Source organism: Dryobates pubescens, chromosome 1 (assembly GCF_014839835.1).
Source record: "Dryobates pubescens isolate bDryPub1 chromosome 1, bDryPub1.pri, whole genome shotgun sequence".
Lineage (NCBI taxonomy): Eukaryota > Metazoa > Chordata > Aves > Piciformes > Picidae > Dryobates > Dryobates pubescens.
In genome coordinates this window covers 3,542,315-3,558,617 of record NC_071612.1, presented here as the reverse complement: position 1 = coordinate 3,558,617, position 16,303 = coordinate 3,542,315, and the positions used below count along the sequence as shown (strand labels likewise).

General features: G+C 42.6%; 1 protein-coding gene across 1 annotated transcript in view; it reads left to right on the top strand.

Moving 5' to 3' along the window:
- Positions 1 to 16,072, top strand: part of CHL1 (cell adhesion molecule L1 like) — a 181,265-nt gene extending 165,193 nt beyond the window's left edge. The window contains exons 24-28 of the mRNA XM_054180025.1: positions 2,344 to 2,523; positions 11,174 to 11,335; positions 12,023 to 12,154; positions 13,001 to 13,073; positions 15,427 to 16,072. Of these exons, the coding sequence (XP_054036000.1) occupies positions 2,344 to 2,523; positions 11,174 to 11,335; positions 12,023 to 12,154; positions 13,001 to 13,073; positions 15,427 to 15,643 (764 nt within the window). The 3' untranslated portion in view covers positions 15,644 to 16,072. The remainder of the gene's footprint in view (positions 1 to 2,343; positions 2,524 to 11,173; positions 11,336 to 12,022; positions 12,155 to 13,000; positions 13,074 to 15,426) is intronic.
- The last annotated feature ends 231 nt before the right edge of the window (positions 16,073 to 16,303 follow it).

Here is a 16,303-nt window from a genome sequence, read left to right as displayed (position 1 = left end):
CACCCTAGGAGCCACAGCATCAGAGCAGTCTGTCTGCTTGGCAATGTGTGCGCAGCCTGCTAGAGGGCAGCCTGAAGCCGTCTTCCAGAGCCACAAACTTTCCATGCACTTTTCCACTGCAAGCTCATGTTGCTGCCATGCCCTGCCCCACATTTATTTTCTGTTTCAGTTATTTCATACTTGCAAACTCTACCTAATGTAGCAGCTAAGACTTCTAAATTGTAAATGCATTTTAAATTGCAATTTTTTTTTTTACTGAAGTGAAACTCTTTGAATGCAAAGTAAGCAGAGGAAGTTCCATGGAAACAGGAGGAAGAATTACTTCATTGTGAGGGTGACAGAACACTGGAACAGACTGCCCAGGGGGGTTGTGGAGTCTCCCTCTCTAGAGATATTCAAGACCTGCCTGGATGAGTTCCTGTGTGATCTGGTATAGGTGATCCTGCTCTGGCAGGGGGGACGGACTGGATGAGTTCTCGAGGTCCCTTCCAGCCCCTGACACTGTTAGGAGAGAACTTTAACCACATTTATTCAGATCTTCACATTATGTCAGTATCTCCTCCCCGTGGAATGCCTCAGCAGAAATGCAGACAACTACCTCCTGAGTCATGGTACTGAGTCATCACTTTCTCAATAACATTGAGAAACAACTAAATACCAGGAGTGTTTCTCTCTTTCTTGCCTATGAAAGAACTGAGTAGCTGGGAAAAGGCTTTGAGCAAATACAGAGTACACAAGTAACCAGGTTGGAAAAGGCCTTTGAGATCATTGAGTCCAACCTATCACCCAACACCATCTAATCAACTAAACTATGGCACTAAGGGCCTCATCCAGGCTCTTTTTGAACACTTCCAGGGATGGTGACTCCACCACCTCCCTGGGCAGCACATTCTAATGGCCAATTGCTCTTTCTGTGAAGAATTTCTTCCTAACATCCAGCCTAAACATCCCCTGGCACAGCTTGAGACTGTGTCCTCTTGTTCTGGTGCTGGTTGCCTGGGAGAAGAGACCAACCCCCACCTGTCTGCAACCTCTCTTCAGGTAGCTGTAGATAGTAATAAGGTCTCCCCTGAGCCTCCTCTTCTTCAGGATAAACAACTCCAGCTCCCTCAGCCGCTCCTCATGGGGCTTGTGCTCCAGATAACTCAGGCAAGATCTAGTACTGGCCTCGGACTGCCACAACAGCAGCTGTGAGGTGTGGTGATGATTCAGGATAGTTTATATGTTCATAGATTCATAGGATACCAGGTTGGAAGGGACCTCAAGGATCATCTAGTCCAGCCTTTTAGGTTAAGAATATAGTTTAAATGAGTTGACCCAGGTCCTTTGAGGCAGGAACAGGATTGGACTGTGCCCTATTAAAAAAAACCCAAACCAAACAAAACCAAATAACCCAAAAGCAACCCCCCCCCCCAAAAAAAACCCAAACAAACAAAAACAAACAAACCCAAAACCAAAGAAACCACAGCAAAACCAGCAACCCTCTCAAAACCCCCCCAAACAAAAACAAACAAACCCCAAACCAAAGAAACCACAGCAAAACCAACAACCCCCCAAAAAACAACAAACAAACAAACAAATCCCCAAACAAACCAACTACCCAGACAAAACCAAATGAAAAGGACCCCAAACAAAGCCATCCAGTTTCTACTTACCTGTGCTGATGACAGAATTCCCCAGCTGCTTTTGCAAGCAGAAGCTGGAGGCTGGACTTTCTTTTTGGCTTTGCCATCTGGTTTAGTAGGAGGTATCCCTGCCCATGGCAGGGGGTTTGGAAATAGATGATATTTGAGGTCCTTTCCAACTCAAATAATTTTATCCTTCTATGACTCTGGGAAGATTCTATGACTATGATCCTATGAATTTATCAATCACTTGATTCTCTGACTAGGGGCAGAGATTGGCTCTGTCTGTTGAGGCAGTCTGGGAGAGGCAACCAATCCTTCAGCTGCCAGCCATGCCGAGGCAGAGCTGAGCAAAGCGGGGCAGCCATCCATTAATGTGCTTGCAGAAGTTTGCAGATGTTTGGAAGCAAAGCAAGAAGCAATTCATATATATTTAATGGTGTAGGAGACAGGCATTTTTACCTCCCACTAAGTACATGCATAGCTGGAATCAGAGAGCTTTTTAAGAACAGTAGTAGCTCACCCAGTAGTTGAGAGATTGACATGGATGAGATAAATCCCATTGGAGTACTTGGCAGGAAGGTGAGATATGCTTATTCAGGCTTCATCCTTCCTGCTGAGCGCAGAGTCCCTCCCTTGCAGGAGTGTTCATGGCAGGTTTCATGTCCATAGCCTTTAGCTGCTGGATCTAACTCAGCTGCCTTTTTTTGCCTTTCAGTAAACGAGACACATGAAATCGGACCTCTGAACGACATCAGCCTCACCAACCGCTCCACGCTCAGCTGGAGGCTTTCAGGGCTCAGCTCCAGTACCAAGTACAAATTCTATGTGAAGGCTTGTACAGTCAAAGGCTGTGGGAAGCCAGTCACAGAAGAAGGACTAACGATGGCTCAAGGGAGTAAGTTAATAGGCAATATGTTTTTATGTGGAGAAGCTCTAGCAATAATAGAAAAATCTATTGAGAATATTCCAGGCTTGACATTTCCTTTGCAATTAGAGGAAATAAATTTGTTTCTTTTCTCTCCATGGGAACAATCAATGAACTTTTTAGGGTAGCCATGCAGCTGTTCAGAAAAGCAGGGCTTATCTGTCTCATTTTGCTGTGCAGTTTGGTTTCTGTTCCCGCCTTTAAGCCATGCTAGAGTAAGTGAGTTCCATTTAGTCACAAACAGAGAACTGAAGACTTAAATAATCTGTTCTCAGCAATATAAAACCAACCTCTTGCTCTTGCATGGAGATGAGGGACTGTCAGCCTCATCAGGGGAAAGTATTTGACGTGGAAATCCAGATGAACATAATGTTGTCTGCAGTGCATTATTTTATTACTGTTTTATCAGAGAGCATTTGTGTGCCACTTGCACCCTAGCCTAAAACACTGGTCTTGAGTGATTTAAAGGAAAATTGCAAGCACTGTATGGAAGCTCATCTTTCACATTCAGCTGAAATGAAATAAAATGCACTGTGCTCAGCAAGTCTGAAAACTCTCAATAGCAAGGAACAAGTCCATGCTATTAATCAGAATCCACTGCTGTGCACTTACCATGGGGAAGGAGAAAGAGAATGTGATAAGCAAAAGAGTCCTGGCTGCTTCATTTCTAGCAATGATAAGGGTCTGCAACAATGTTGATATATAATAGAGAAATGGTACTGATTGCACAACATCCTGTTGGACCTCTAAGTTGCAGAAGCTGCTCTGTTAGAGGTAAAACAAGTACAAAGCACTTTAAGCTCATCACATCCCAGCTCAGGATCCACTCACCAGCTATCAACCTTTTCCTCAAGTAGTGAAATTCCTTCTCAGCTGTCCTGTAGCCTCCAGTCTGACTGTAGTATGCAATTACTCACTTAGTAGTAACTATTATTCTATCAGCATGATTTAAACTTCAGTCTCATTAAGGAAATCAAATATCTGTGGTTAGGCTTTTTCAAGCTAAAAATACACAATTTCACTTCATTAGTTCCCTTTTCTGGCCTTCATTGGGCAGCCAGAATAATGTGTTTTGGCCACTTGGAACTCTCTAACTTCTTTGAATAACCTTGTCAGGGTTTATAAAATGCTTCCCTTCCTGCTATGCTTCAAAAGATGATAATGTCACCACTCCTTTTGTTCTCCTTCTCTTCCTTCCTAAGACTTTGTTTCAGCTGTGGCAACAACTGATTCTTGTGAAATGCTTGCAGAATAGAGCAGCATAATTAATAAAAGCCACGAGGGTCCAGTTCTGCAATTAATGCCTGCTCCTTGCTGGGTTCTCATTGTCTAGTCATGAGGTCTATGGTGACAGGTTGGACTTGATGATCTTTGAGGTCTCTTCCAACTTTAGTGATACTGTGATACTGTGAAGATATGATCTGTCACTGGGATGCCATTAGTTTTGTGTCATTGTTTGCTGGCTCAATCCTTTAGATACTTTTCTACTATAAACATGATAGGCTTGGAAAAACCACCCCAAAACAACAAACCAAACCAAAAATCATTCTTTTCAGTGACCTTCCTAGGGTTTAAAGCTGTGGCATGGGAAGCAAAGGCAATTGCTCAAAATTAAAACAATTTCTCTTTCTGAAGAAAGGGGGAAGTCAAAGTTTATGTTTGAAAATGACCCACATAAATGACAGATATAAAAGGTGGTGCTCTCTGAGATGAAACGCCAGGCTAGAGTACTCCACGTTTCTTTGGGGCTTTGATTCAGTGATTCTAGATCCATTATGTCCTGGTTTTAGTAATAAAAACCATAAAGCTCTCATTGCTCATTTTAAGATGCTGAGTAGCTGGAATGCAGCTGTTGCAGGCTGTGCCATGGGGAGCTTGGAATTTCTCGGTAGGTTCTGCCAGGAAAAATAGAGATGTTAAGGTGGAAGCCATGGGTTCATTCACATTTTATCATTGATGTTCTTGATCTGCATCACTGCTGCTGCTTTTGTTTATTTGCACTTATTCCTGCTACTGTAGTCTGGCATCAGAAAGAGAAGTCTGTCTCCTTCTTAGTATGTACCTATGCAATTGTGGGTGCATCACCACTAAAACCAAGTTGTCTAGGGAAAATTGTTGTGCTCCCAATAGTAGTTAGGATAGGATAGGATAGGATAGGATAGACCAGACCAGACCAGGTTGGAAGAGACCTTTGAGATCATCGAGTCCAACCTATCACCCAACACCATCCAATCAACTAAACCATGGCACCAGGCACCCCATCAAGCCTCTTCCTAAACACCTCCAGTAATGGTGACTCCACCACTTCCCTGGGCAGCACATTCCAATGGGCAATCACTCTTTCTATTAAGAACTTCTTCCTAACATCCAGCCTAAACCTCCCCTGGCGCAGCTTGAGACTGCGTCCTCTTGTTGTGGTGCTGGTAGCCTGTAATTTACGTGCAGCCCATTGCCTGACAAGGAGTTTTCAGTGGCATGAATGACTGAATTGAGTAAAAATAAAAAAGTTATTCTCAATTAAATGAACATCACTCCCTGTAGAGATAACTGGACAGATCATGCCCTTTCTCTGCAACTGCAACATCTTCCTCTGCCAATGAACCAAATTCACCTTTCTGTCAGGACTAACACAACGCTTTGGGTTAGCAATACTTCACCCAAAGTACCCAGCAGTTTGTGCACACTGATAGAAAAACACCATCTCATGTTCCCATCTCTATTTCTTCATTTGTCCAATGGAGCAGTGCCACGTTTTGCATCCTGTGGATGTCCAGCAGCAGTGGGGATCAGCCCTCTGCTCTGCAGGACTGCTTCTGCCAGATGAGTCTGTTTCTGTGTAATTCCTTTAACAGAACAAAACTACACTTTAGTATTTGTCTCTAAGATTAAACACAGACCCACTGGAATTAGTGAGAAACAGGCAATATAAAAGCTTTCATTTAGAGCATCCTTGTTGCATGACCCAACACTGCTGGCGTGGGTGGTGAATACAAAGCCAATGAAATAAAAGGCTCTTTCTTATGAAAGATCTTAAAGATAACCAAAAGAACTCAGATGTGAAACACTGATAGGCAACCAAATCCCTTCATCAGTTGTTGGTACAGCACTGTGGACAGCCAGGAAGAACCTGGGCAAAAGGACATTTGCATTGTACTGCAAAATTAGTAATAGTTTAGTGGTTGTGGCTTCAACTTGGTTTCACGCCACAGATGTAGGTATCCTGTCCTCTAGAAAAAGAGTTTTAGCTCTATCTTTCCATTTTCAGGCAGCATTTCTTAAGTGACCTGCAAACCAATTAACTTTCCTCACAAAAATGTCGATTTCCAAATGATCATCAGTCCTCAGAAGCATAATGCAAAATAATGTCCTTACACAAGTGAATAAAGCCCTAAAATTAATTTAATATACCTGTGTCCTTCATAGGCACAAAGCTTCTTTTCACCCAGAGCACCCAGTCTTTCTGGAGGATTACTAAACACACATTGCATGTTGAGAATGATTACTGTCTGTCCAGAAATTCGAGCCTTGATGAAAAATTCATCCAGAGGAAGCGGTGCAAACTGTAGTTTTCTTTTCCAGAGAGGTGAAGTTGATCAGTTTCATTATATCTCAGTGGCAATTGGTATGAAACTCCCACAGGCTTTTCGTAAAATCCTAGCTGGAGGGTGCTAACCTTCATGACACATCAGAAGATGAGGAGAGGAGCCATTTGTTACATAATGGATGGGTTTAGTTCTCTTTTGCCATAGGCACAGGGGGGGAAAGGAAAAATGCAGCTTACTTATCCATATGTAACCAGCAGCACCCCCACCCCCCCAGATATGCCCTGTTTGCTCACAGTCAAGAGAATGTGATGAAATCTTGGTTAAAAAGGTTTGGGGTTTTTTGTTGTTGTTAGGTTGTGGGGTTTTCTGGTGTTATTTGTGCCACTCTAGTCTGGTGCTGCCTCTTTTATGACCAGAGCACCCGGAGCCCATCAAACCCTATTGCTGACCTCAAACAGGCTGGACCAGGAAAAGGCATATGTGCTGTATCATTGCTTCAAGCTCCTAATATTTTGAGCAAGAAAAACAGGTGTATTCAACAGAAAGTGCTAAATATCTCAATCTTGGAGTACTCAAAGCAAATTTGTGATGAACTGTTTGTCTTTGCTGGGATTTTTTGGCTCTTTCCTTTTCCATTGACCCAGTGTAGCCAACACGGAAAGCTAAAAAGAAGCAGCAGGAGCTGACCAAGCCATAATTTGACTCCTTCTTTCAACTCAGATTCCTCTTACAAATGACAATCAGTACCTACAGCTGATCATAGAATTGCTAGGATCGGAAGGCACCTCAAGGATCATCTAGTTCCAACCCCCTTGCCATGGGCAGGCACAGTGGATCAGGTTGCTCAGAGCCACAACTCACCTCTAGATTCTTCTCAGTAGACTTTACATATATGACTTTAACTTAAAATAGTCCAAATCCAGCATGATTCACCTGCACTAAGAAAAAACCCAGAAGCTGAAGGAGACTTTGTGGTGCCTGTTTGTACATTTCTAATAGCCACAGAGCAGGGAAAAGAGGGGGAGGGTGGTGAAACAAAACCAAGTCATGAAAGTTCCACTCTGCATTTATTGCAGCAGATGTATCTAGACAGGTATGGTAATAAGTTAAGATGTTGCCCACAATTAAGACTCAGCTATTAGACTGCCAGCTTTTTTTCTTTCCTTTCTTTTTTGTTCCCCTCTGAGTCTGTTTTCTAACAGATGTGCTAACTATTGGAGAAGGAGCTCTCTTGTAAGTCTTTGGGGGCAGGTTGTATTGTGGTGGGTTGTTGGGTTGGTTTTTTTTTCTCTTTATACCATAAGCTACTATCAATTTATTTATTTTTTTTTCTTTAAAAAAAGTGTGTTCTGTTGTTCTCATAAATCTTGAAGCCCAGTAGGAATATTGTAAGATTGCAGTTCAGTGTTTAATGTTCATGCAAGTCCCATGGTATGGTTGATAAATAGTGGGGGAAGCTGAGAAGTGCTGGTGATATGCCTTTATTACTAATGCTTCTTCTCCCTTATTGTAGATTAAAAACCTAACCCAACTGCTTTCAATTTTCTGAAGCTAATTTCTGCAGCTCACTGACCTTTCAGTATGTTGAGCTTGGGTTTTTTTTTTTCCTTATCTGTATATCTTTGCTTTTATTTTTCAGGATGCTGCACTGCTTTTTCTAGTCCAGCCACCCAACTTTGCCCCCGTTAGCAAAGCTTTCTCCTCTGCAGGTGCTCTCTTGAGTGTGTAACACTGACCAGAAAGAAATCCTGTGGAAAGAAAGCTCATAATCTCCCATCACTGGACTGAGTTTTAAAGAAAAAAAAAATCTATTTGTTTAGTGTTTTGGGATAGAGGATGTTAGACTGGAGAGCTGATGGTAAATCTCCAGTCCCACGGGGTGTTGGGCTCAAGCCTTTATTCCAGCATCCCAGCCCTGTGCTGCTCAGTGTGCCAGGGCAGCAGGAGGGGCTGGTACAGCTGAGCAAGAACCTGGTAGAAAAGGGTTCTTTTCCAGCTATATCAGTTCCCCCTTTCTGCTTCTGACCACTCAAAAAAGAAGAGGCTGGCACAAGCTGGAAATGAGTGGCTCACAGGTATGGACTGGTTAAGCTGGTTTAAGCAAAAGGACAGCTATGCTGTCACTGAGCTCAGGGTTAAGCTTTTTGCTGACCAGGAATTCAGAAGAAATGCTTCCCAAGGAGACTCCCAAGGAGTTGTGTCCCAGTTGGACCACGCTGCTATCACGTTGTCTTCCATGGTGCTTAGTACACAATGGGTTGAAGGTTCACATTTGTTCTTGTAACTTCATGGGTAGTGTTTCCAGTGAATACCTTCCTCTGGTTTTTTTTTCATGAGGTCTCGCTTTTGAGAACATGTAATTAAAAGATACCTGTGGTATCCTGTCACTTAATTTGCAGCTTGATTAAAAATTACAGCTCAGTTTCACATACTCCATTTAGCAAAAATTACTGATAGATGGATTAATTTATGCTAATGAGCTGTGCTTCAGTATCAGCAGTATGTCAGCTGCCCGTGTTCTCTCTGGGTCCCAGCGGGCTGCTAGTTGAACTGCTTGTTGTAATACATGCAGAGCTGCCTTGGAAAACTCATCCTGAACTGCTGCTTTGGTTGTGCTTGGATTTGTCTTAATCTTATTTTTCCTTCCTTCAGATGTCAACTAAGCCTTAATCTCTGACAGCTCCTTGCTTTGCTTGTTTACTACTTTAAGTATTAACTAGAATTGTTTTACTGTCAGTGCTAATTGGTCAAGTGGTTTTCAAATTATACTGTGTGCTCCGTCCTCAGTCGAGATGATTTTTCATAAAGCAGGCAAATGAGGCAACCAAACACAATTAAGGAGTTATATTTATTAAGTGCAGCCCTTCCAAATCTCTCTCTGCCATCGAGGGCTGGCACACGAGCATGTTGTGCCTGGTGGTTGATTAAAGCCGTCCCACATGTCAACCAGCAGTTCTGAATTTGTTGTATGAACAGGCATTTCTTGTTCCAGCAGTGATGGCTAACATCTATAAATGTCCTTTTTTTTGTCCTGTCATCCACAAATGCTATTGTAAAAAAAGCTCCTTTAATGCCCTGCAATCTCACTGCAGACAGAAATTTCAGTATCATAGTATAGTATCATAGAATCAGTCAGGGTTGGAAGGGACCACAAGGATCATCTAGTTCCAACGCCACTGCCATGGGCAGGGACACCTCACACTAGATCAGACTGGCCAGAGCCTCATCCAGCTTGGTCTTAAACACCTCCAGGGATGGGGCCTCAGCCACCTCCCTGGACAACCCATTCCAGGGCTTCACCATTCTCACGGTGAAGAACTTCCTCCTCACATCCAGCCTGAATCTCCCCACCTCCAGCTTCATTCCATTCCCCTTAGTCCTATCACTACCTGAATATCTTGAGAAGTCCCTCCCCGGCCTTCTTGTAGGCCCCCTTCAGATACTGGAAGGCCACAATAAGGTCACCTTGGAGCCTTCTTTTCTCCAGACTGAACAGCCCCAACTCCTTCAGTCTGTCCTCATAGCAGAGGTGCTCCAGCCCTCTGCTCATCCTCATGGCCCTTCTCTGGACACCTTCCAGCACATCCAGACCCCTCTTGTAACAGGGGCTCCAGAACTGGATGCAGTAGGAGTTTTGCAGGTTAAAAACCCAAAAACCTCTAAAACAAGAGCTACTAAAATTTCCCTTCTCCCTCTTAATCAAATAGCAAGTTCATCAGGAACATTTAAATGCTTCAATATAAATGTAAAGGCAGTCTTCAGCTGCATGTAGAACAGCACCTTGTGAAGGCATTGTGGAATTTAAAAGGCCATGGAAAAGTCACTGTCAGGAGAGAAATGAGCACAAATTCTGATGTTAATTTTTTTTCTTTCCATAAGACACATAAGAATCCATTTCCAGATAACAAGCTGCCTGGGCCTCCCTGCTGAGCTCAGTTCAATGGGAGAAGCATCAAGCCCCAGCTTAGCCACACAAAGCCAAGCCCCATCTACAAGTTGTAATTTTTTTATAGTTTTTAAGCAAGCATTAGTTAGAGCAGATCCATAATCCCCCATCAACAGTAACTTTCATCCTGGGAAATGTACAAACCCCTTCATAAACATCAGGATTACTTCAGTCTGCTGTTTGTTTTATCTGATGGAATATTAAAAATCAAATAGGGGGAATGTGTTTGGGGTTTTTTTTCTTTGTTTCTTAATTTTTTCCCCCTTTTTTATTTTTCTTTTATTTTTCCCTTTTTCTCTTATCTTTTTTTCCTCTTTTCTTTTTTCTTTCATTGTTTTCCTTTTATCATTTTTCTCTTTTTTTCCCCTTTTTTCTTTCCCCCCCTTTTTTCTTTTTCTTTTTTTTTTATTTATTTTTCCTTTTCCCTTTCCCTTTTCCCTTCTTTTCCCTTCTTTTCCCTTCTTTTCCCTTCCTTTCCCTTCCTTTCCCTTCCTTTCCCTTCCTTTCCCTTCCTTTCCCTTCCTTTCCCTTCCTTTCCCTTCCTTTCCCTTCCTTTCCCTTCCTTTCCCTTCCTTTCCCTTCCTTTCCCTTCCTTTCCCTTCCTTTCCCTTCCTTTCCCTTCCTTTCCCTTCCTTTCCCTTCCTTTCCCTTCCTTTCCCTTCCTTTTCCCTTCCTTTTCCCTTCCTTTTCCCTTCCTTTTCCCTTCCTTTTCCTCCCCCCTTCTTCCTCCCCCCTTCTTCCTCCCCCCTTCTTCCTCCCCCCTTCTTCCTCCCCCCTTCTTCCTCCCCCCTTCTTCCTCCCCCCTTCTTCCTCCCCCCTTCTTCCTCCCCCCTTCTTCCTCCCCCCTTCTTCCTCCCCCCTTCTTCCTCCCCCCTTCTTCCTCCCCCCTTCTTTCTTTTTTTTTTTCTTTTTCCTTTTTTCTTCTCTTTCTTTTTTTCCCCCTTTTTAAATTTATTCCCCCCACTTTCCTGCCTGCTTTTGAAAAATCAGATTACCTGATGACAAATGTTAAAACTCCTTGGGGGTCACATTTATGTGTTATTTCCATGATTTCTACCTGTGCATTTCATAGACCTTTTGTTCAAGGAAGACCATTAATCAATATGACTTAAATATGTACATTCTGTAGGTAAAGGGATCGGCAAGATTGCAGAAGCAGTAAAGCCCACCCAAAAGTTTCACCCCATTGAGGCACTTGAGCCTGGAACTGACTATACAGTTCGTCTAGTGACTAAGAATTGGGTTGATAACAATAGCATTTTTGAAGATGTTATTGAGACAAGGGGGAGAGGTGAGACATGAAACCCTTCAAGGTGATAAAGATTCCTTTTGAATGTAAATACGTGTCGAGGTGACATCTGATGTTGTGCAGTCAAAGTGGTCCAAAATCATCTTTTTGTTTTGCTCTGTCATTTTGAAGTTGTACCCCCTGGGAGCACAAACCCACCTGTGGTTCTTGGCTGATCCTGTGCTTTACTTGGTGCACAACAGCCTGGAACAACGACACACCTTTACAAATGTTTTATTCCCTTCCTATGTGATTTTTGAAGGGGGGAAAGTGTTTGGGATACAATCCCATTCCACCTGTGCCTATCCAGTGGTTTGCATGTGCTGGATAGCGCAGTTGTAGCTCCATTTCTATCGCAAAACTGCTTTTTGCATGAGAGGCTTCACAACCCTCTGCTCGGCTTTCCTCTTTGGCATTAATCCTTTGAGCCAACTGCTCTCTCAGAATTACCTTTCCAAAATGTCTGCGTTGTGCCTTGTCGGCTGCATGCTCCTGTTGAAGCCTCAAAATGTCACGCTCCAGACGTGTTCCTGTCTTGCATTTCTCTCAGTTGAACACAATAAGTAGTGATAGACTGGTTCAATTAGGATCCAGTGAAGAACATGTTATGTATTCGTGTTCTAGTTGGGTGATGCCCTTTCCCTCTGATTAATTTTCTTCTTCTTTTCACTCCTGTTCCGTTCCACAAAGCCTATGCTGGCATTTACGATGGAATTTCCACCCAGGGGTGGTTCATTGGACTGATGTGTGCCATCGCTTTGCTCACCCTGCTGCTGCTAACTATTTGCTTTGTCAGAAGAAATAAAGGAGGAAAATATTCAGGTAAATGGATTTATTGTCCTTTTGCTATGTTCACATGTTAATAACAAGCATTCCTCAGACTTTTATCTCTGGAGGCTGCAGAACCACAAGCAGAAACATCCAATTAGGTGCTGTAGCTTCTTGATAAATATCTGCAGAATGGATTCTAATGAATACCAGTGAAACTCTGCTCTCTGGGTGAGAAAATGCTGTCTGCTGGGCAGAGATCTTACCAAGACTTTTGATACCGCTCATTGAATCTTCCAGCATTTAATCCAGCCCTAGAGTCAAGGTCCTTCACCAGCTACACCTCTGAGCCTTCAATTTGCAGGACTGTTCTCTTACTTCCACCTGATAACTGCCACTTGACACAGAACCTGAGAGACCTTCCACGGGTGGCCAAATTGCTTAAGAATAGAATATTTCTGCTGAAAACCATTCTGTAATTTTAAAAACAATGAGGAAGGATTTAAGTGTAAATATTTAAGTCTAAACCTGGTTGCTCAGGAGGGTGGTAGATGCCCCACCCATGGAAACATTCCAGATCAGGTTGTACGATGCTCCGCACGACATTATCTAGTTGCAGGCATCCCTGCTGACTGCAGGGGGGTTGGACTAGATGACCTTGAAAAGTCCCTTCCAACCCAAACCTTTCCAGAAGATGAGTCTTGCTCTCTTCTAAGTGAAGAAATGGCCCCAACCCCTTGATGGAAGCATGCTGGTTGCATCCAGCAGATGTGTGGGCCAGGCTGCTGCCCTCCAGGTTAGGCTGTAAGTGGTGGCAGGAGGTTTTCCCATTACACTGAGGAAAGAAAAGTCCACGGTGGAACCTGGCATACAGATCTGTGCTTTATTTTATTTGTACAGTGAAAGAAAAAGAAGATTTGCATCCAGATCCCGAGGCTCAATCAATAAAAGATGAAATCTTTGGGGAATATAGGTAAATAGGACCTGCTTTAACAAACGTTTGTGTTTGTTGGGGTTTTGTTTGGTTTCCAGATGTCATCATTACTTAGGACATTTTTATAGCATGCAGTTAATGCTGCTCTTCATTTCCAAAGCAAACCTCAAAGGAGTGGGTGATAGTAGGACTATAAAGTCCAGTATCCAGTATGCTTAAATCCATCCACCTTGGGGTGTCTGTTAATGTTGATGTATCAGTGGTTATTTTTCACTTGTCTGTTGTTCCTGTTGTTTTGGGGTTCTTTTTTGTTGTTGTTTGTTTTTGTTTGTGTTCTGCTGTTTTCATTAGCATTGTATGAATAATGTAAATATATGTAAGCTAATTTGGGTTTCTGCTGTAACATCCGCTGAAGTTAACAGGAAGATTTTCGTACGGCTTCAGTGGGTTTCTGAAACCCAGTCAGGCCCAAACTGTGTCATATGGGGAATGCTCATTCTGTGAAAGAAAACAAAAAGGTTGAAATACAGTCAAGAGATGGCAAAAAAAGCCCCCCCAAAGTAGCCTCCTTCCAGAATTTTCTGTGGGAGAACTGAAATAATCACTTTGACTGCTTTTAAAAGCAGTGATGTTACCTAATTGTGGTATGAAGAAAATGCATCTTTCTAAGAACCATGCTGAAGAGAAGTATTGTATTTGGCCTTAAGGGCATAAAATGTCTGTTAAAATCCCAATTATTACATTATTTGTACTATAAATTTTTTTTTTTCTGCATAATTTCATCTTTATTTAATTCTTAATGCTTTCTAACGGGACAAATGTTTAGAAAGGTAAGAAAGTCCTGAGGTTAATAACTTTGACCCCTTCCTTCCCCCACCTTCAAACTCCAAACTTGCTATTTTTTTTATAAACAGAAATGCCCTGTGCTGGAAAGCAGCAAATATTTTTATTGTCTTGATTGTGCATATCATTAATTGTGTGTTGGAGAGGTGAAATCTGGGTGCATCTCTTTGTCCTTCCTTAAGTAGCATTGCCAAAGCACTTTGACACTGAATTGGCATTGGCAAGGGCCCCAATTGAGCAATTATGTCCCTGGTTCAGAGGCCTGTTCATTTCTTTGGGAGTAATCTTTTAATCTATCCCAAATAACCCTTCCAAATATTTAATCCTCCCAAATGTTATGGTCAATCAAAAGTTAGGCTGCTTTGGTTCTTCTCCTACAGTTCTATTTGGGAGAATGGAACTGTAGGAGAGGGCTGGAGTACCTCTGCTATGAGGACAGAGTGAGGGAGTTGGGGCTGTACAGTCTGGAGACGAGAAGGCTCTGAGGAGACTTAATTGTGAACTTCCAGTATCTGAAGGGGGCTACAAGAAAGCTGGGGAGGGACTTTTTAGGGTGTCAGGGAGTGATAAGACTAGGGGGAATGGAAAAAACCTAGAACTGGGTAGATTCAGGTTGGATGTTAGGAGGAAGTTCTTCCCCATGAGGGTGATGAGACACTGGCACAGGTTGCCCAGGGAGGTGGTGGAAGCCTCATCCCTGGAGATTTCTAAGGCCAGTCTGGATGTGGCTGTGAGCAACCTGATGTAGTATGAGGTGTCCCTGCCCATGGCAGGGGGGTTGGAACTGAGGTCTTTCCAACCCTAACAATTCTATGATTCTATGAAGAATGGTCAATAGAATTTCCTTTTATTTCCCCCAAGTTTTGGTGTCTTTTTTTCAAGAAATTGCCACTATATTGCATATAATCAGAGACAGACTTTTGTTTCTCATCCCCTTCAGCAGAGAGGAACTCCACAGTAAGATAACAGCAGAACAAACGAAAAAAGGGAAGAAAAGCCCCTTTGTCAGTCATCTAAACTCAAACAGAGCAGTGAGATGCAAACCACAGCTGATGCCTCATCCCACAATTTCATTGATTCACCCACCCTCCTCAAAAGAAACATAAAAGGAAAGAGGCCCTGAATATCAGCCACTGCTTTGTCAAATGAAAATGGTTCTTTCTGTAAGGAGCTGAAAAGTTGACTGATCGCTGGAATGGATCCCTCAAGTCCTTTCCAGCATTTCCTGTTCTTTCCCCTTCGCTTTCTAGCCCTTATTGTCTTGGGAAAGACCCAAACACATGCAATTTTAATTGATATTTCCTTTTGCAACCCATCCCTTTGCTGTAACAACCACCAAACCCTGTCCGTGGGGAATTCAGGTCAGTGTGCGTGACCTGCTTGAGGTGCCCCAGACCAAGAAGGTCTCGTAGGGTCGGATCGCTTTCAATGTATATAACCCACACAGAAATGTTTTCCTTCCTGCTGCTTTTCCTTCCCACTAACAGAGCAGTTTCCCTCCTTGCAGTTAAAAGCTAGATTTTTGGAAAGGCTTTTCTTTGTTTTGTAGTGACAGCGATGAAAAGCCGCTGAAAGGCAGCCTCCGGTCCATTAACGGGGACATTAAAGCCACTGAAAGTGCTGATAGTCTGGTAGATTATGGAGAAGGGGAGCATGGGATGTTCAATGAAGATGGTTCATTTATTGGAGCTTATTCTGGATCTAAGGAAAAAGGATCAGTGGAAAGCACTGGGAGTTCTACGGCAACTTTTCCTCTCCACGCCTAAAATCTGAGCAAGGATGGTTCAATTTGTGTTTAATTGTGATATTTATCTTGATTAGTTCTCCATGGTTACCACATGTGATTGGAAGCAGGTTGCCAATTGAGCCAGTCAGGAACCTGATGTCCAGGTAATACAAACCCAAGTCACTGCCACTAAAAGATGATTTTTTTCCATCCCAATTTCTTGCTGTGTTCTTCTACTGGAAACCAATTGATTCTTTGCTATACAAAATGTCTTACTCAATTCTTACCAAACCAGAATTTCTCAGTGTTACATCCATGTATTTACCTGCTACTCTGTGTGTTTCTTAGCTTTGGAATATGTTTCTCTGTGGAGTGGTTTTGGGTTTTTTCTACCCCCTGTATGGCTGTTGTCGCTCTGTACATGCATTTATACGTCCTATTCCCTCACATACTGTGGCCTCAGCTTTGTAGAGGTTGTACAAGACCAACACCAGGAAAAGGCAAAAAGCAAACAAAAAGAAGAGGTTATTCTGCAAATTGACACCAAGCATTCTACTGAGGAAAAAAAAAGGATAATTAATAATACTGGAGAAATAGATTCTATATATTGTATATTATTGTGTTTTCATAAAGAAAGTCCTTCCCTTATGATCCTCTAAAACGATTTTAGTGGTTAGAGCTGACTGCAATGACCAACGGT